We start from the raw sequence: 21273 nt of genomic DNA, 5'->3' as shown, positions 1-21273 counted from the left end.
GGGGGATTGACAGAGAGACTCACCAGGTCGGCGAACCAGGTTCTTCTGGGCTAGAACAGGGCTACAAGCAGGACCTCCGCTCCTTCCAACAGGATCTTCCTGGTCACCCTGGGGAGGAGAGGCAATGGTGGGAACACATATAGAAGTCCTGATGGCCACGGGCAGTGAAGAGTGTTGACCCCTTCGGCTTGCGGGGTGTGGAACCTGGCAAACAACCTGGGAAGGTGTGTGTTCTCCAGGGTGGGGAATAGGTTGAGTAGTGGTCGGCCGAACCTCTGAGATAGTTGGTAGAACAGGTCCGGATGTAGACGCCATTCCGAGTGGCCGACCGTAGACCTGCTCAGTCAATCCGCTTGGATGTTGTTGACCCCAGAAATGTACTCCGCCTGTATTGAGATCAAGTGTTTCTCCACCCATCTTCCCAGGGAGTCAGCCTCTGCAATCAGTGATTTGGATTGTGTGCCCCCCTGGCGGTTTATGTGCGCCTTTGTCGCCACATTGTCTATAAGCACCATCACATGATGACCTTGGATGTCATTGAGGAAGTGAAGGAGAGTGAGCCTCACCGCTCTCAACTCCAGCCAATTGATGCTGTGTGTTGTCTCGGGAGTTGACCGCCTGCCTTGTGCAATCTGTGTAGGTGGGCTCCCCAGCCGAAGAGGCTGACATCCATTGTGATGGTGAGATGAAGGGAGTACCTTTCGCCAGGGCGGGAGACAGCCACCACTTGAGGGAGTGACGTATCTTCGTTGAGACCTGCACCATCGCCTAAGAGTTGCTCTCGTTGGCCCTCTGGTAGGGCAGAAGGAGCCACTGTAGGGGTCAAGAATGAAGCCTCGCCCAAGGCATGATGGAAAGGCAGGAGATCATCTTCCCTAAGAGTTGGATAACTGCACAATATTGGCGTGAGAGGACTGCTGCACCTGCAGAACCCGTTCCTTGAGGCTCGCCACCCATTCTGGTGACAGGAAAACCTGACAACTCACGGTGTCGATGATGGTGCCTAGGTGCTGCAGCCTGGTTGTCGGCTCTAGATGGCTTTTTTCCCAGTTCATTGAGAACCCGTGGTCTTGAACGATTCTCATTGTGTAACTCAGGTTTTACGTCACTTATTGGCATGATGACGATTGTATGAGCATCCAGATAGCAGTGGAGTAGCACTAGATGGGATCTGAAGAAGGCTGCCACCACTGCAAGGATTTTTGTAAACGTTCTGGGGACCAATGACAGGCTGAACGGCAAGGCCCTGTATACTGGTAGTAGCTGCCTGCATAAAAGAATCTCAGGAACTTGTGGTCTTGCGAATAGGGACATGGAGGCAGGCCTCTTTGAGATCTATGGATGTTAGTGGATCCCCTGGCCTGATGCAGCCCAGGATTGACTGAAGGGACTGCATCTTGAACCTCCTGTAAGCTATATGGTGGTTTAGCTTTTTTAAATCTAGGATTCCCCTCCACCCCCTGGAATTCTTTGGAACTAGGAATAGGATGGAACAAAAGCCTGTCCCCTCCTGACCTGGTGGAACCAGTTCTATGGCCCTGATGTTCCTGAGATGAAGGGTTTCCTGTTCCATGAGAGCCGTCTTGACCAGACATGAAGGGGTAGGGCATCGAATGAAGTGATGAAGAGTGGGGAGAGGAACTCTAGGGTCAGACCTATGCGAATCGTTTGGGTAGGGGCGATGTAAGGACCCGGAGCTGGTGGACTGGTCCGACGTGATCTGCTCCCATTGGGTGTGGAACAGTTGAAGATGCCCTCCTATGGGAGCAGTCTGTTGGTGGTCACTTATATCGCCTGAAGGGCCTAGAGCCATACCCCCCTTGGAAAGGGTGTTTAGAAAAGTTCTGCTGGCGACCCCTGTCACAAAAGAGCAGACGGTCCTGGGACTTATCCATGTTCTGTGGGTAGGAGCGATGGAAGGACCCGGAGCTGGTGAAAGGCTCCGTGTTCCAAAAGGACTGCCTCCTGTAGGAATTGGAACCCTTTTAGTCAGATTTCTTAACGACCGAGGGCATGACCTTCTTTTTGTCCTTATTCTCAATAAGGACCGGATCCAGGGCCTCCCCAAAAAGCGTGGCCCCTTTAAACAGGGCAGAAGCAAGCTTCCACTTGGACCGCATGTCCACAGTCCAGTGTCTGAGCCACAAGAGGCATCAGGTGGTTACATTGCAGACCAGGGCCCTGGACGCAAACTTAGCAGCGTTCAGGGTGGCATCCGCAGTGTACTCTGTTGCTGCAATGATTTTATTGACATCCTGTCTCAATTTGGTATCCCTGGCCGGAATCTTGGTGAGTAATTGTCTCAGCTAGAGTAGGGAGGCTCTAGAAAGGAAGGACGCAGAGGCAGATGTTTTAATCTCCCAAGCCGCTGCCTGATGAGTCTTATGGCAGGCGTTCTCTGCTCTCTTGTCCTCTGCCTTGAGTCCCTCTAGGATACCAGATGGGAGCACTGAGGAGGAAGTGAGCGCCACTGGTGGGTCCACTGGGGGCAATTTCAGCAAGTCCTTCAGACTTGCATCTACTGTGTACAACTTCTTATCATTAGCACTAGGGATGGCAAGGGAACCTGGCTGTGCCCATTGCTTTTGCACCACATTAAGGAATAATTTTGTGACAGGAGCAATTTCTTGTGCTGGCACCTGCTCCTTGAAGAGCCCTTCGGAAAGGTCTGCAGGATCAGGAGCTGCCTGAGCTGGGGGCCTTAGCCTTGTTCAAGATAGTCTTGAAATGGACCTGCTTAAATAACCTCGTAAAGGTGGGTTTTTCAGACACAGCCCCTTAATCCGCCGAGAATTCAGGCTCCGATGTGGAGAGAATGTCTTCTTCCCAGTCCGAGTCCTCGCTGGCCAGAGAGGAATGGAGAGACTGAGATTGATGGGCCAAGGGTGCCTCCTGAGGGGGATCCTGGGTTGGGAGAGGGCGGGACATGCGTGGGAGCTTGGCCCGCTGCAGCATGCCTGCCTCTATGCTCTGGGAAATGGCCCTGGTTATGACATCTTGATCTCCAATCATTGGATGGGGTTGGATGACCAGCTGCTGGGGTACCAGAGGGCCCACATGAACTGATTCTTCCTCAAGATCTAAGGGACATGCAAAGAGATCAGCCTGGTCAGCCATTGAGGGTCCTGGGGAACCCACCATGGCAAAGGAAGCAGTGGGAGAAAACTACTCCCCCTCCTCCTCACTCTCAGATATGACAAGCTCATGCCTGGGCTGGGCCTCTGGAGAGGGTTCCCTAGGAGAGACCGGCTTGGAGGCCTGGGCCTGTTGTTGGGCCTTGGAAAACTGCTTCTCTAAGATCTTCTGCCAGTGGAGGGCAGATAAGGAGGGCATCCTTATCTGGGCCGGAGCCCTGCTTAGACCCCTGCCTGGAGTAGGGCTTGATGGCCACCTAGGCTGCCTTGCCAGCTTGTCTGGAATATACCTTGGTGGAAAGCCCTGGCTGCACTGAACCCTCAGGGACCCAGTCTGCCATGGCTGGAATGTTGAGAATTAACTGCTAAGGCAGGGAAACCCCACTCACCACCTTCATGGTAAGAGATAGTTGCCAAAGCGCTCAGAAAAGAGACACTGGAGGCAATAGGAAGCAAGGCCAGCCAAGGTAGATAAAAGTGAAGCCTTCTGCTGCGAGCTCCAACTGCTCCCAGCACCACGGAGGTCAACAGATGTTGCATAATGACCCAGGGGAGCCACGCCCTCCTATACCGCCACCTCAGTTGCTGACAAGTAGAGGAAAATGAACCAAGCCGCCGGCAAACCAGACAAAAAGGCTCCACACGGCGACCTGCAGAACTAGGCGACCAGGCAGCTGCAGCTAGAACTGCGGGAAACTGAAAGCAGGAAACAAAATGGCAGCCAGAACTTTCAACCTCTTCAAATTGGCCACCCAAAATTGCCACCAGAACTCTCTGGGAGCCCTGAAGCAACATGCCGATTGCCAGCTCCTTAAACAAATACGGTTGGCAGCAGCGGAGACCTCAGCAGGGAGCCTGATCACAGCGGGGAGGCAGCGATCGCGCTGGCGTCGGCACTCCAACCCACGTGCCTCCCTCAACAGCTGCCTGCAGTTTCGCGGTGCCCGGGTGAACCCAGGACACCGGGGAGGCTGAGAAAGGTGATTTTGTCCAATTAAGGAAAAACTGAGAAATTTTGCTCACCCAGCCTGCTCACAATGAAGGCAAGGAAAAATTCCTTTATTAAAATGGAGAGTCCAAGCAATCTGTTAGGAATGAAGAGAAACCTGAAGCACTTCCACTGGGCTGACTGAATTGAAAAAAACTGAGGATGGTCAGCAGCAGAGGCGTAGCTTAAAGTTTCAATTCAGTCCTGGGCAAATTGGCTGTATTTAACCCATGCTTGGACTCATTCTTGTCTTAATTTCTGTTAAGTTTGAAGTTTAATAACATTTGTATGCCGCCCAATCCCGTGGGACTCCGGGCAGCTAACAATACAGTAAATCAAAAAGAAGAAGAAAGAAAAGATAGATTTAAAAAACACATCATGCACTCCATTCTGAGTTGGGCTGGACCATATTTTGGGGTCAACAGCCCCAGGCCTGCCGGAACAGCCAGGTTTTAATGGCTTTACGGAAGGCCGGGAGAGTGGGAAGGGTCCGGATCTCTGCGGGAAGATCGTTCCACAGGGCCGGAGCAGCTACAGAGAAAGACCTCCCCCGGGTAGTCGCCAACCGGCATTGTCTGGTCAACGGTACCCGAAGGAGCCCCAATCTGTGCGATCTTACAGGTCGTTGGGAGGTGTGTGGCAGGAGGCGGTCCCATAGGTATCCAGGTCCCAAGCCATGTAGGGCTTTAAAGGTAACGACAGCACCTTGAAGCGCGTTCGGAGACCGGTGGGAAGCCAGTGCAGCTCGCGGAGGATAGGTGTAACATGGGTGTACCTAGGTACACCCAATATCGCTCGCGCGGCCGCATACTGGACCAATTGTAGTCTCCGAACACTCTTCAGGGGCAGCCCCAAGTAAAGCGCGTTACAGTAATCAAGTTAATGATATGAAACTGGAGGTGGATCAATTTCTTTCAGTAAAGCTGCTTTCAGAGGCAGTGTATTCTAGACAGAGAAGTCCCAAACACTGGATTAGAAAAAAATCTTCTACCATTAAGAAGAAAAAGAAAAATCAGTATCATCCATCCTAATAAAAAGGATGATTTTATCAAAAAATTACAGAATCTCGATATTTACCTAAATGAGGGTCCAAAAGATGAGGCTGCTCCTGGTATTTATTCATTATAACTGAAAACAAACAAAAAACCATACCCAGTTATCAAGCAGTTTTCTAACATGAAAATGACACATCAATGCTTTGGTGTTAAGAAAAGTCTTCCCTAAGATTTTGAACTAAGTAACCCTGCTGTGACTTTTTAAAGTGCAGGTAGTCCTTGACTTACAATCACAATTGGGATCAAAATTTCCATTGCTAAACAAGGCAGGTTGTCAAATGAGTCCTGCCTAATTTTATAACTTTCATGGTTGTTAAGCAAACCACTGCAGTTAAGGGAATAACATCGTCATTAAGCAAATACAGCTTCCCCCTTTGACTTTGCTTGTTCAAAGCCAGCTGGTACTATGTGACCACTTCTGTTTGGAATTTGTCAGACATACTGCCTACCTCCTGGTATTCAGTGAAACTGAAAACACTACACTGGATATGCGCTGCATAAAAATAGAGAAATTCACCCCAAAGAAGTAATACGCAGGGCCATAAGGTAACTTCTGTATTTCTCTATTCTGAAAACTTCAGGAAAATTAAGATTGTATATAGTGTACTATTACAGCAATTATTGTAATATGACAAATCATCACTAGATGGCAATCCAAGATAAATTAAACAATTGACTAACCATACTGAATAAGCAAGCTAAACAAAATATGCTTTTAACTATCATATATAATGTATTTAGGTTAAGGCACCAGGTTAGAAACTGGGAGACCATGAGTTCTAGTCTAATCTTAGTTATGAAAGCCAGCTGGGTGGCTTTGGACCGTTCACTCTCTTTCCGTCCAACTCACTTTGCATGGTTGTTGTTGTGGAGGAAAGGAGGAAGGTATGTTGGATAAGTTTGCTGCCTTTAGTTATTTGTAAAAATAATAAAGGTGGGAAATAAATAAATAAATATGGCTACCCAACTTGCAAACTGCAACTGTGGGTGGCTAATACAGGATTAAAAACAAAAATAAACCAGCAGCATAAAATCAACATTGAACATATAACTCAAGCCTTAAAATAGCAAAGACTTGGTGAAGTCTACAACCCTGGGTTATTCCTAAATCATATTTATCACCTGGAGGAATATAATGACCAGGATACAAATCTTCATTCTAATTAAGTTAGTGATGTATTAGATTGACAAATCTATCGCAAAGCAATATGATCCTAAAGTGAAACATCATGTTTCAGTGCCTGACTTATGACATCAGTTCCGGCTGCAGTCATTAAGTGAATCATCCATAGACATTAACTACAGCGTTACATGACTGTGACTTCCAACTTCCTGCCATTTTCCCACTAACTTGGTTTATCAGAAGCTGGCTTCTGATGTAAATGGTGAACAAATGACCATGGGACACTGCAACCGTACAAAAATGCATTGGTTGCTAATGTCCCAAATTGCTATCACATGATTGGAGGGAAGCTGAAATGGCCATAAGTTCAAGGATCAGTTATAAATCTTCTTTTTCAGCACTGTCATGACTTGCTGAATGAAAATTTGTTAAACTACTTGTATTATAATATTAGTAAGATTTACTATGATACCATGTAAAGATTACGAAAGAACAAAGTTAGCATAAAAGCAAAGGCTAAGGTCTTCATTATTGTGCTGTTAATTGAATAAATTTTATAGAGCAGGGATTTACTACTTTCCCAATTTCTCTACAGCCCCTCACTCAATAGCTCTCAAATATCTGTTCCAATGGGGTCAAACAATTTTCAGAATAATTTAGGATATCATTATGGGACTACATATTTAATAAACTAGGATCTTAAGTGTTACCTTTATTATTAAAACTCTTGGCAATCCATCAATTCAGCTATTAAATGCAATAGTTTAAGAACACTTTTGCAAATAATTACCTAACAGAGGCTAAATAAAGGAAGATTAGAAACTTAAACTAAGCCCAAAATAGCATACAAGAAAACAATAATACTCTTGTAACTATCAGAAATCTTCTGCAATACTGCTTTGTATCCAACATTAAAATAATTCACTCTTTTAAAAAAAATCATCCATCTATTCATCTCACTGATTCTGGGCAGTATACAAATAGACATAAAAACAAAAAAGCTATATACAAACATTATTATAACAGTTACAAACAAGAATAAAATAAATAAAATTAAAAAGGTGAGGAAGAGGTTTCGGAACAATGTGCTCCTCTGTAAATCCCAATTAAGTCATTACCCTTCCTAATAAAATTTAAAATTCATTTTAGTAGAAAAAGTTACCAGGCTGAGATTAACAGAATTTTATATTCACATTTAAGTTCTACTTTATTGATGAACTAGAAAAAATATTTAGGATTGTAGTCCTATTAAGTTAGTAAATAAAGGGAGATTAATAGTCTTAACTGGTTACTCTTATAATATACTACACTTGCTAAACAATGCAAATAACATTTTCAATGATTTATACAAATGCATAAACATATTTCTAATAAAGATCCTGATCAACATTGATTTTTATGTTTCTAACTTTTATTTTAAAATATTATCTTTTACCTTTAAACTTTTCAAGAACTTGTTCTTGCAGTTTCAAGTCTTCGTATACCAATCTAAGATGATTAATCAACTCTTTCGTTTCTTGACTCTCTATAAAACTTTCAAGTATGTTTCCTTTCGCAATGACATCAGGCTCCAAGCATTTGTCCTCTTCATCGTGCCCATCATTGTTCATCTCATTTAAAACCATCTTTCTGATAAATTATTTTCTAGCAAAATGAAAGCAAATTAACATTAAAGTTAGAGTTAGAACTACCATATTAATTTCTTTCAATAATAAAAATCTATAACAGAAGTGCAGGTAATCCTTATTATCACAATTGGAACTGGACCTTATGTTATAAAGCAAAACAGTTGGTAAATGAGTTGTGCCCAATTTTACCATCTTCTTTGCCATAGTCATTAACTGAATCAATGTGGTTAAGTGAATCACAAAGTCATTAAGCAAATTCATTTCCCCCCATTAGACCTCACTCCATTTCAGTGATATCTAAAACTTTTTTATCTGAACTGCACTATAACTATTCTATCTTCAAAATAAAGACAATTAACAGTAACATACAAAGAAAACTTAAAATATGTGACAATTTCCCCTCCCATCTCTTTTCCTAAGTTTCCACATTACGGAGCTATAAGAGTGCTAACTGCAATATCTAGTTATCACTGGTTTTATGCATAAATAAATTTCAGAGAAGCTTTAACTATGAGAAAGGTATCTTTTTGCAAAGGGTCCAGCTTTAATTTGAAAGCAGAGGGTCCAGCTTTAATCCATAAAGTAGATTTAGAAAAGGGTCATAATAAAACCAAAGATTAAGAATGTCCACAGCAAATAATTGGAGTTTTAATGAAATATGAGACCTTTTTCTTGGTTTTCCTATATTTACATAATATATTTACAAGAATTAAGAATGGATACTGACATAATTAAGATCCATTGAAATTCATAGATAGTAAAGATAGATATAAATAGAGTATTGGGGGAGGGGGGGAGAGAATGGAATGTCCCCGAAAAGAAATGGAAATCAGATAAATTACAATGCCTCATCTATTAAATTAACTGAAATGTTAAATTACGGTAAGTTTATTTAGTAAAAGGAAAGATGAGTGAGATTGAAGCAAAGGGCCATGGATATATTGTAACAGGATCAGAAAGCTATTGATGCTATTTATTTGTTGCACTGTGTCAAATGATCCCATGTGGCTCTGCAATTTAAAAGCACAATAAGATACAACTAATCCAAACTATAACATTTGTTGTTAATTGTGAAGTCGTGTCCAACCCACTGCAACCCCATGGAAAATGTTCCTGCAGGCCTTTCTGTCCTCTACCATCCTCTGGAGTCCATTTAAGCTCATGCATACTGCTTTGATGACTCCATCCAGCCACCTCATTCTCTGTCGTCCCCTTCTTCTTTTGCCCTCAATCATTCCCAGCATTAGGCTCTTCTCCAGTGAGTCCTTCCTTCGCATTAGGTGGCCAAAGTATTTGAGTTTCATCTTCAGGATCTGGACTTCTAAAGAGCAGTCAGGGTTGATCTCCTCTAAGACTGACTGGTTTGATCGCCTTGCAATCCAAGAGACTCACAGGAGTCTTCTCCAGCACCATAGTTCAAAGGCCTCAATTCTTGGGCACTCTGCCTTTCTTATGGTCCAACTTTCACAGCCATACATTGGCTGTGAATACAAACTGTATCTAGGTACACCAATATATCAATGGAATTTTAGTTACCGTATATACTCAAGTATAAGCCGAATTTTTCAGCCCACTTTTTGGGCTGAAAAAAGCCGCCTCGGCTTATACTCGAGTCAGTGAAAAATTTGCCCGAAATGGAGGAGAAAAAGGGGCGGGGCCATGCCGCTGGGTGACGCTCGTGAATGGCCCGGCGCCCCTGTGAGTTTCCCCTCCCTCTGTGTCAGTTTGCCGCGCAGCGCGCACCGCACCTGTGCTGCGCGGTTCCCAGCGACCACGCCGCGAGTCCGCAAGGCGTGGTAGCATCCCGCCGCCCTCCCCTGCGGCTCTCCTGCGGCGGCGTCCATTTCAGTCGCGCAGAGAACTTCCACTCGGTCCCGGGGCTTGTGCCGCCCGGCACAAGCCCCGGGAACGAGTGGAAGTTCTCCGCGCGAGGTGAAACGGCCGGCAGCCGCCTTGCTCTCCTGCCTCTCCGTTCCCAAGCAGCCCCGTCCTCTCCTCCTCCCTCGGTCCTTCCCGCGGCCTCCTCGCCAAAATCTCGCTCTCCCTCCCCATGCTTCGGCCGCTGCTGGCCATCGCCCAGCCGCCGCAGCCGCCTCCCCTTCCACCCTCCCTCCCCCTCGGACTCCTCTTCCCGCCCCCGCCGCCTCGGCTTGGAAGGGCCGGGAGAGAGAGAACGGGGAGAGAGAGAGAGAGAGACAGAGAGAGAGAGAGAGAGAACGGGGGAATCTCTCGGGGCTCGCCAGAGCGCTGCTCCTTTCCCAGAGCAGAGAGAGAGAAGGAAAGAAGGGGAGAGAGAAAACTGGGTGCCCGAGCCCCACATCCCTATGCAGTGGGGAAAGAGAGGTCTGGCGAGCCCCACATCCCTATGCAGCGGGGAAAGAGAGGTCACTCCCAGTGAAGTGTCGCCCCCATGCTCGCTGCTTCTGCCGCAGCCACCCGAGGCTGAGACGGGATTCGGGGTTTTGACAGATGCCCGATTCCCCCTCCCCGCGCCCGAGCCCTTCCCCCACATCCCTATGCAGCGGGGAAAGCTCGCTGCTTCTGCCGCAGCCACCCGAGGCCGAGACGGGATTCCCCTCTGCCAGCGCTGGGCAGCAAAGCTGAGATGTTAAGCTCACTCCCTCTTCTTGCAGCACGCCCCGATGCGAAAAACGCTGAGATCCCGCGCACTTGGGGCTGCTGCGATGTCCAGGGAGCTCCAGGATGACTGAGAATCCCCCGTGTTATTCCAGATAGGATAGAATATTGCCTTTTCCACTTTTTCCATTCCCCCCAATGGCAGTTAAGAATCGGCAAAAATTTGGGTCGTGTGTCTGCGGGAGAAAGAAAAGAAAAGAAAGGAAAAGGAAAGAAAGGAAAAGAAAGGGAAAAAAAGAGAAGAAAAGGAGGGGAGAAGAGGGGAGAAAAAGGGGTTTGTTGTAGAGTTGATAAAGCTTTAAGAGTTTGGCGGCGAGAGGATTCTGAATGGATCCCGAATGATCGGGACTCGAAACAGCTCTATTACGTCCTGCTTTTTGTGGGGGGGGAAGAGAGAGAAAGAGGGAGTGTATGAGGGTGGGAGATTTCCTAAACCCCATTGAATCCAGAGGAGGGAAGAGAGAAAGAAAGAGGGAGTCTGTGAGGTGGGGGGATTTCCTAAACCCCATTGAATCCATTTCCTACCCTAGGCTTATACTCGAGTCAATAACTTTTCCAGTTTTTTGTGGTAAAATTAGGTGCCTCGGCTTATATTCGGGTCGGCCTATACTCGAGTATATACGGTATGTCATTTATGTAAAAATATAGATGGGCTATATTTTTGTAGACTTACTTATTTGTTTGTGTGTTTGTTTGTTTCAATTTATGTAGCCTTCCATTTCACAATAGTAACTTTGGGTGACTTACAAAATATAAAAACAATACAATAACCTAATATGAAATGTAAATCACAATCAAGAAGCTGTTGACAAATTTGAAATCAAAAATCAAATTTAGTAATTTATGTGGGGTAACCTAAGCGCCTTAAACTCTCAATTGTATTTTTGAGAATATACCTCTTAATTAAAAATGTATCTCTCTATGTGTTTTTTTCTATATGGTAGTACAGATAGTCCTCAACTTACCAGTTTGCTTGTGACTATTCGAAGTTACACTAAAAAAAGTGACATAACCATTTTTCACACTTTTGACTGTTGCGGCATTCCCACGGTCACATGATTTACATTCGGATCCTTGACAACTGACTCACATTTATGACAATTTTAGTATCCCGGGGTGATGTGATCAGCTTTTGCAACTTTCTGAAAAGCAAAGTTGCTGGGGAAACTAGATTCACTTGACAACCATGTTACTAATATAACAACTGCAGTGATTCACTTAACAAATGTGCCAAGCAAAGTCGTAAAATGGGTCAAAACTCACTTAACAAATTTCCCACTTAGCAACATAGATTTTGTGTGGTCGTAAGTTGAGGGCTCCCTGTATGCCAAATTTCCTTATTTCTCATATTATGATTGAACAATCAATGAACAAATATTACACTAATGGACTTTAATTATATAATCTATACCTCTTCAGAGCCAAGCTACATTTTGTACAATGAGCTTTATTAAAGTACTATCTCTAGAATAAAAAGATGTTACTGGTAAATTGTAATCACAAAGGCTAAATGCAATGTGTGGGCTGACGCTGCCCACATAGGTATACACACAAACACTGGTACAAGTGTGTGTATGTCTGTCTGTCTGTATGTATGTATTTGTGTGTGTATATATGTATGTATGTGGAGATATACATATATACTTCCACATACATATATAATCTTTTCACTAGGTGTCTTTGGGTCCCACAAACTCATAAGTTTGTTGTTTGGAAATAGGGGAAGAAGGAGCATTATGTACATCACCTCCAGCTCCTGAAGGCAAGGGCGGGATATAAATAAATATGAAGATTTAGTAAATACATCTTCAGAAAGTAAACTGAACAAGAAATATTACCAAATCCATCTCATCTGTTTCTTTGGCCCCTTGATTTTCTTTTCACAATCCATTCCACGTTTTATTTATAACTCATATTTAGGTTGCTGCCTTAGTTTGAATAGGGTCCAATCTAGTCAACCCTTATTTGCAGCATAGCGATTTCTATGAGCCTAAGTGAGCGCTGATTCTTTCCTATGGATATTCTTGTCTGGCTTTTTCAGCATCACCCTTAAAAAATGTGCCTTAAAAAAAAATCCCAAGTGTTTTGTTATCATTTGCTAGATGGAATCTGCATAAAGCCTGAAGGATGCATTTTCATGCTCAATCTGCAGAAATTGGGTGGCTCTGAAAAAAAAAACAAGTTTGCTCTGCAAATAAAATATAGTCATAGAAAAATCCTGAGCTATAGTTATTACAGCAAGCCTGCACCTTTTAAATACCGCCCAGTGGACCGAACAATCTTGCTTATCATGCTGATGTTTTTGGGTGTTACCATTCACTGCAGGAGCACCAATATTAAAGAGTAAAAACAGAAGCCCTCTGACCACTCTTAGACCCGTTCCCCTGGCTTTTCATTTCTCGCCACGCCTTGGGTTGGCGAGATGTATTTTTTAAGACTTAAATGTATTTGCTAAGGAAAAGGGTGTGGAATAAAGATGGTTTTAGAGACAAGCAGTGAATTCCCCGCCTTGGGGACACCCAGCATCCTCCTTCCCTGGGCGGACCGGACATCTTCCTTTTTGGGACAAAGCTCCGCGCCTCTCGTTGACCCAATCTCCGTCTCGCCAGCCCGATTTCCCACTGCGCCTCTCGTAGAGGCCGGACAACCCCCTGTAAACGGGCCCTCATTCCGCCCCGCCGAAGCTTTCATTACCTTAACAACCAAAGAGGCTCGTCGTTGGCAACTACCAAGGCCAGGACTCCGTTCTACGGCTCCCCGCGTAGGTCAGAAAGGCTAGAAACGTCAGGATTCTGCGTTTAGGAGAAGGAGGGAGGAGCCTAGAGAAGGGGAGGGAGCGGAAAGAAAGGAGCTGGCAGGGTTGGCGGTGAGCGTGGAGGTTGTCTTCTCCGGCGCTGGAGGGTCTCGCGTTTCTGCCCGGTTTTCTCTTAATTCCATTGTAGCGAAGCTGCTGTTTTCCACGCGTCTGGCTGGGCGCTACACCAACTTCTCATCAAGTGCATTTTATAGAAAAGGTACAGACTCCACGCCAGTAAAGGTTAAAGGATGGAGGCGGTGTGTCTCAACCATCAGTAAGCAAATCCGAACAAGAACGGCGGAGAAGAGTTAATCCCTTTTCTTCCAAGGAGAAAATTCAGGATGATGCAATCATGGTTGTATTTTTGTCTTTTAGAAAGGATGTTATACTGTTTTGTCTATTTGTGAATCTGCCTAGGGCTGAGACAAGAAGGAAGGAAAAGGAAGGGATCTAAAATTAGAAAAATAATAATTCCTTTCTCACACACCCATATTATACTAAGACTGCTTATGAATTGGCTGGTCCCCAGTCATAAGTGAATTTATATACAGAATGAAAACATACTCTTATTCAATTAAAGAACAGTCTAGCAATAATAAAATTGTATTTTAGTATGGGTGGCCATAACAGATTTAATTAATTAATAACAATAAGGTTATTACGGTTTGCTCGTAACGCCAGTTTTTGCCCTCCGGAGCCTTCAGGGAAGCCTCCTGAAGGCTCCGGAGGCCAAAAACAGATCTACGGGGAACATGGAAGTTTGGGAATTGTGACTTCCGGTTTGGCCCTAGGGCAAAAAAACGGCCTCAAAAGGCGGAAGTCGTCTTGTGTGCCCTGACAAATGGCTCTGCATGCCATTTGTGGCCACTTGTGCCATAGGTTTGCCATCATGGCCCTATACCATTTCAGACAAGTGACTGTCCAGTCTTTTTTTTTAAAAAAAATCTCCAGTGATGAAGCACCTACAACTTCTGAAGGCAAGCTGTTCCACTGATTAATTATCCTCATTGTTAGGAAGTTTCTCCTTATTTCCAGGTTGCTTCTCTCTTTGATTAGTTTCCATCCATCATTTCTTGTCCTGCCCTCTGGTGATTTGAAAAATAAGTTGACCCCCCCTCCTCTTTGCCGAAGCCCCTCAAATACTGGAATAGTGCTATCACACTGTCCCCCTTAGTCTTTCTTGTCTCTAGACTAGTTAAACACAAATCCTGCAGCCATTCTTCATATGTTTTAGTCTCCAGGCCTTTAGTCTTCAGGCCTTTAATATGAATGTCATTACTAGTCCTCAACCACAATTGAGCCCAAAATTTCTGTTGCTAATTAAGACAGTTGCTAAATGAATAGTGCCCCATTTTATGATCTTTTTTGCCATGTGATCATTAAGTGAATCTGGCTTCCCACACTGACTTTGCTTGTCAGAAGCTTTCTAAGAAGATTGCAAATGATAATCCCAGGTTGCCAGGACAATGCAACCATCATAAATATACATGCCAGTTGCCAAGCAACCAAAGTTTGATCATGTGACTGGGAATGCTGAAATGGTCATATGTTCAAAAACTGGTCATGTCAGTTTTTTTCAGTGCCGTTGTAACTTTGAACATTCATCAAATGAATGGTTGTAAATTGAGAATTATATGTAGTGAAATAAAGGTATGAACTTAAATGTTCAGAGGTATTTTTATTAATCAAAGATGAGACCCACAGAAATTCCATACTGAACTTACAGCTCTTTACCAGGCAGATGTTAACACAAAACAAAGATCATTTTCTCTTAGGATGAAAATTGCCTAATATTTCAACCAACGCTATTCCTGTTCACATGTACTAGAAATCTTATGATATACTTTGTCCTAAAGGCTAAGTTTGTAAATTATAGTTGTTACTCATGAGATCCAAATATAGCCTGCAAGGTTTCCAAGGGAAACTTCTGAATCTTATTGAGGACAGTGTAGTGGGGCATCTGATTTAACCTGACAATATTTAAATAATTGTAACTTGAAATCTTAAGATTTCTTAAAATTTCTATTTTAAGAAAATTTCTGTTTCTATTGTGTTTTATACTGTTTATTTGTTTTAGGTTTTTTATTACTATTTGTTATATTTGATATTGCTTAAAACCAAATATAACATGTCATATAAAAATGTAAAATATTAAACAGTATAAACAAAATAGAATAAAATAAAACAAAAGATGGTAAAAGAGAAAAGAGAGACTTAATAGTATTATCATTCCATGATTAGGACATCTTGATGCTTTCTATGGAAATCATTGAAGATAGAAACTTAACAAATCTAAAGGTAATCGTAGAATTCTAATCTATAGGAAACGAACCTATTCCCATAAAAAGATATTGGGGGAAGGAGGTTGCATGGGAGTACTGTTAAAATATTCATGACTGGGAGAGACATGGGAACAAGGTCAGCCAATGAATAGGCATAGCAACTAAGTCAGCCAATGGGAGCTTAAACAGATCTGAGTCTGTGCAGAGAATTGAAACAAAAACTTAAGCAATCTACTGCTCTGAGAAGTAAACTAACAGTCTGTCTGGGCTTGTCTGCTGTGCTGAAATGAAACTAACACTTTGTCTGCTCTGAACTCTAAAATGAAACTAATTGTTCTCTCCTGCTTTTAACTTCTACCACAGTGATGGCAAACCTTTTTGGCTGCCATGCCAAATGCAGGGGGAGCACAGGGAGGGGGGCATGCACCGGCATGCCACACCCATGCTTTGCATGTGACTACCTCAGCCCGCGTGCATGTGCGCAATCAGCAGCACCACCACCCACTTTTGGTGCATTTTTTCACCTTCCCCAGACTCCAGAGGCTTTCTGAGCATGGTGAGGGCAAAAACAGTCGCCACTACCCCCCCCCCCCCGACACCCTCCGGAGGCCTCAGGAGCTTCCCTGAAGCCTCCAGAGGGCAAAAAACAGACCTACAGGGAACCTGGAAGTTCAGGAATTGTGACTTTCAGTTTGTCTGTAGGGCCGTTTTTCGATCTCCAGAGCCTTCAGGAGGCTTCCATGAAGGCGCCAGAGGGTGAAAACCGGTCATATGAGTAAACTGGAAGTCCATTCCTGAATTTCGTGCTTTGGAGGCTTCAGGGAAGCCTCTGGAAGGCAAAAAACGGCCTCAAAAGAAGGCCAAAGTCAGCTGGCCAGCGCATGCGTGCCACCTGTGGAGCTCGGCGGTGGTGGTGCCCTGGCCCTGCAGGGAGAGCTGGGCCAGGGCATAGTGAAGCTGGGAGGCACGCAAGCTGGGCAGAACAGGCACTCACGCAACCTCCCTTTCCAGCCGGGCAGAGCGCCATGCGGCTTAGCACCTTTGGGATATTACTAGGTCTGTGAGTGGTGTTCTGCTCGGCTGAAAAAGGGGGTTGCCGGGTGGCTGCTCGTGAGAGCAGCCTCCCGGCAACCCCCGCTCCAGCTGAGCACAGAGCCACTCACCAACCTAGCAGTATCCCAAAGCCGGCAAGCAATGTGAGCACCTTTGCACCCCTCCCCCCGGCTCCTGAGGCTTGGCGCCTTCGAGATATCACTAGGTTGGTGAGTGGCACTCTGCCTGGCTGGCGGGGTGGTTGTCCAGGAGGCTTATTATCAGGGGGAGCCTTATTTCATTTCATTTTCATTTATTGGGTTTGTATGCCACCCACTCTCAAGAGCCTCAGGGCGGCTTACAAATAAAAAGGGAAGGGGGGGTACAAAAATTAAAGACAACATTAAAATACCACAACATTCATAACTTAGGATGGGGCTGGATAAATCAACAGCCCCAGGCCTGCTGGAACAGCCAGGTCTTGGTCGCTTTGTGGAAGGCCGGAAGGGTAGTAAGGGTCTGGATCTCCATGGGAAGATTGTTCCATAGGGCTGGAGCAGCTACAGAGAAGGCCATCCCCCGGAGAGTCGCCAGCCGACATTGACCGGCAGATGGAATCCGGAGGAGCCTAGTCTGTGAGATCTTATGGGTCTCTGGGAGGTAAATGGCAGGAGGCGGTCTCTCAGGTACCCAGGTCCCGTACCATGTAGGGCTTTAAAAGTAACGACTAGCACCTTGAAGTGTGTCCGGAGACCAATGGGAAGCCAGTGCAGCTCGCGGAGGATAGGTGTAACGTGGGTGTACCTAAGTACACCCACAATCGCTCGTGCGGCTGCGTTCTGGACAAGCTGAAGTCTTCGAACACTCTTCAAGGGCAGCCCCATGTAGAGCGTGTTACAGTAATCCAGTCTTGAGGTGACGAGGGCATGAGTCACCATCCGAAGGGCCTCCCGGTCCAGATAGGGTCGCAGCTGATGCACCAGGCGAACCTGGGCAAAGGCCCCCCTGGTCACAGCTGACAAATGATGTTCTAGCGTCAGCTGCGGATCCAGGAGGACTCCCAGATTGCGAGCCCTCTCTGAGGGGCGAATAGTTTCACCCCCCAGGTTAAGAGATGGAATAGGTAGACCATCCTTGGGAGGGAACATCAATAGCCACTCAGTCTTGTCGGGATTGAGTGCAAGCTTGTTCGTTCCCATCCAGACGCTGACAGCCTCCAGGCTTCACTGAGTTGGCACGGGGCAGACAGATACAGTTGAGTATCGTCCACGTATTGGTGGTATTTAATCCCGTGCCGGCGTATGATCTCACCCAGTGGCTTCATGTAGATGTTAAATAGGAGGGAGGACAGGACTGAACCCTGCGGCACCCCATAATTGAGGGGCCTAGGGGTCGATCTCTGCCCTCCAACCAACACCGACTGTGACCTGTCCGAGACGTAGGAGGAGAACCACCGTAGAACGGTGCCTCCCACTCCCACCTCTCTCAACCGTCGCAGAAGGATACCATGGTCGATGGTATCGAAGGCCGCTGAGAGGTCAAGAAGCACAAGGATAGAGGAGTGACCTCTATCCCTGGCTCGGCAGAGATCATCGATCAGCGTGACCAAAGCAGTTTCCATGCTGTAACCAGGCCTGAAACCCGACTGAAAGGAATCCAGATAATCGGTTTCATCCAAGGACTGTCGGAGTTGAAAGGCCACCACCTTCTCAACAACCTTCCCTACGAAGGGGAGGTTGGAGACTGGACGATAGTTGTTCAAAATGGCTGGGTCCAGAGAAGGTTTCTTCAGGAGGGGTCTCACCACCGCATCCTTTAGGAGGTGCAGGAAGGATCCCTCCCGGAGAGAGGTGTTAACTATCGTCTGGAGCCAGCCACGTGTCACCTCCCTACTGGTCGAGACCAGCCAGGAGGGGCATGGGTCCAGTATACAGGTGGAGGCACTCACCGCTCCCATGGCCTTGTCCACTTCCTCAGGAGCGACAAGTTGAAACTCGCTCCATACAATCTGCTCAAGACCTTCCCCCGGTACCTCGGCTGGTACCGTGCAATTGGAGTCCAGGTCCGTCCGAATCCGGGCGACTTTATCCGTCAGAAACTGAACAAATTCCTCAGCTCTACCTTGTAAAGAGTCGTCTGCATCCCTCCCTTTCAAGAGGGAGCGGGCTATTCTAAACAAGGCAGCTGGGCGTGATTCGGCGGATGCAATAAGAGCAGAAAAATGTGCACATTTTGCTGCCCATATTGCCACGAGATAGGTCCTGATATAGGCTCTCATCAGTGCTCGGTCAGATTCAGAGTTACTAGCCCTCCAGCGGCGCTCTGGGCATCTCTTTTGGCGCTTCATCTCCCGGAGTTCCTTGGTAAACCAAGGAGCCCTCCTGGATCCACTACCTCGGAGAGGCCGTAAAGGCGCAATCTGGTTTAGAGCCCCTGCCGCCACTATATTCCAAGCAGCGACTAAGGACTCTACTGGACTGCGGACGAGAGCATCAGGTATTTCTCCAAGCGCCATCTGAAATCCCATAGGGTCCATCAGGCGCCTGGGGCGGAACCACCTAATCGGTTCCTCCTCCCTACAGTGGGGGATTGGTTTCCGAAAGTCAAGCCTCAGTAGGAAGTGATCAGACCATGACAAGGGCAAGATCTTAATGCCCCTCAAATCTAGATCACATCTCCACTGCTCCGAGAGAAATACGAGGTCAAGCGTGTGACCCGCTGAGTGAATCGGATCCCGGATTACTTGGGTCAAGTCCATGGCTGTCATGGAAGCCATGAACTCCTGCGCCCCATCAGAGTGTTCACCGAGCAAAGGCAGGTTCAAATCCCCCAGCACCATAAGCCTGGGGAATTCTACCGTCAGCTCGGCTACTGACTCGAGGAGCGAGGGGAGGGCTGTTGCAATGCTGTTGGGAGGTAGGTACGTTAACAACAAGCCTACTTGGCCCTCAAGGTCCAACTTCACCAACAGGGACTCACACCTGACAAGCTCTGGAGCAGGGATCCCACGAGGAACTAATGACCCTTGGATGATGACAGCCACTCCCCCACCCCTTCTCTGGGGTCGCGGCTGATGGAGCACCTGAAACCCTTCTGGGCACATTTCAGTGAGGGGGACTCCTCCCTCCGGGCCCAGCCAGGTTTCAGTAATACATGCCAGGTCTGCCCCCTCGTCTAATATTAGGTCCCGGACAAGGGGAGCTTTGTGAACCACAGACCTGGCATTTAGCAACAACAGCCTGAGACCAGGGCCCTGACAACGCTCACCATCTGGTCCTGGAGTGGAACTAACAGGGCCAGAAGGAGGGATCGCTGTGACGTAGCGGACCCTCCTTCCCCGGTAATGGCTAGCCCTGAAGTTCCCATCGTACCTGCCCCTCCCTGTAATGACCGTAATGCTCCGGCCCACCCCCGCACCCATAGACCCCATTTCCCCCCCCCACCGTAGCCTCCGCGCTCTCCAGCAGGCCATTTATATCATCCATTCTAGGATGGGAGGTAGCCTGGGCCCCCTACCACTTCTGCAATAGCACTCAGTGGAGGAGGCACCCGGCTGTACTCCCAGTCCTCTCATATATACACAGCCACTCACCCATACAATCCCATACAATCTTATATTTTTGCCCAGCTGAAAAATGTGGCAAGGCCATAGTTTCGACAGGTTGTATTTTGGGGGAAACACATTATTGGTATTGTACATTTATTCATTTGTTATTATGTATATAAAGAAGTTAATGAATCCAGCTGAATCAATTATCTGTGTGTGTTTTCAGGATTTGATTTTTCTGCAACCAAGTTGATAAGTCCAATATACATATATGTAAGCTAGTAGAGAAAAGGCAGTGGGAAAAATACATGTAATAAATTCTTAGGTTCATTCTGACCACAAGGGCATCATCTCTCACTGAGGGTACAACAAAATAATCAGTGGTGGGATTTTTCTTTGATCTAGCATGGCCATATTTAAATAATTGTTGGATCTTGTTTGCCAAGATTTCTTAAGATATAGCACGGCTTTGAAGATTTCATTTTTATTTATCCTAGATATTTCTGTGGAATAGAAAGATAAAGAAATTGCTTCAAGTTCACATCATAGTGTTTTGATCTGTGACAAATTGCTTATAAAGTTTGATAAGCACTTCCAAATTTCCATTTTAGGAATGTTAATCACGAGGAGTTTCACATTAAGGTTACCAGAGTTTGAGAGATGTAAACAGGGTGTTTTAAGGGAAATTAAAAGGAAATTCTCTATAATTGCTGTTGATCCCAGGAAGAAAGCCCAATGAAAGGGGGATGTGGGGAAGTGATAGGATTTCATCTAAAGTGTATTATGGAGGAAAATGTTAAACTTCCCCTTCCTATTCATTGTCACCTAAACAAAAATCATACTCCACTATCATCTCTTTTGATTAACAAAAATCCCGTCTAACTAATTATGATTTCAACCTTATCACTGATTTGGTCATAAGTGTTCAATCAGGTTGGTGTTGGAAACTTATGGTCTTATTCTGGAAGAGAGAATGGGTCTTTTTTTCCATTTTCACTCCCCTTCAACCTTTTACCAGTGCACCCGAAGGTTAGGAACAACTGATGTAAA

General features: G+C 45.7%; 1 protein-coding gene across 1 annotated transcript in view; it reads right to left on the bottom strand.

Moving 5' to 3' along the window:
• TBCD (tubulin folding cofactor D) overlaps positions 1 to 13360 on the bottom strand; it is a 178474-nt gene extending 165114 nt beyond the window's left edge. Inside the window, exons 1-3 of the mRNA XM_032209501.1 lie at positions 13260 to 13360; positions 7736 to 7944; positions 5200 to 5250 (exon numbers count right to left, since the gene is read on the bottom strand). Of these exons, the coding sequence (XP_032065392.1) occupies positions 5200 to 5250; positions 7736 to 7925 (241 nt within the window). The 5' untranslated portion in view covers positions 7926 to 7944; positions 13260 to 13360. The remainder of the gene's footprint in view (positions 1 to 5199; positions 5251 to 7735; positions 7945 to 13259) is intronic.
• Between the last annotated feature and the right edge of the window lie 7913 nt (positions 13361 to 21273).

This window comes from Thamnophis elegans, chromosome 2 (assembly GCF_009769535.1).
Source record: "Thamnophis elegans isolate rThaEle1 chromosome 2, rThaEle1.pri, whole genome shotgun sequence".
Lineage (NCBI taxonomy): Eukaryota > Metazoa > Chordata > Lepidosauria > Squamata > Colubridae > Thamnophis > Thamnophis elegans.
Note: the sequence above shows the minus strand (reverse complement) of the source record. Positions and strands in the feature narration are given on the sequence as shown.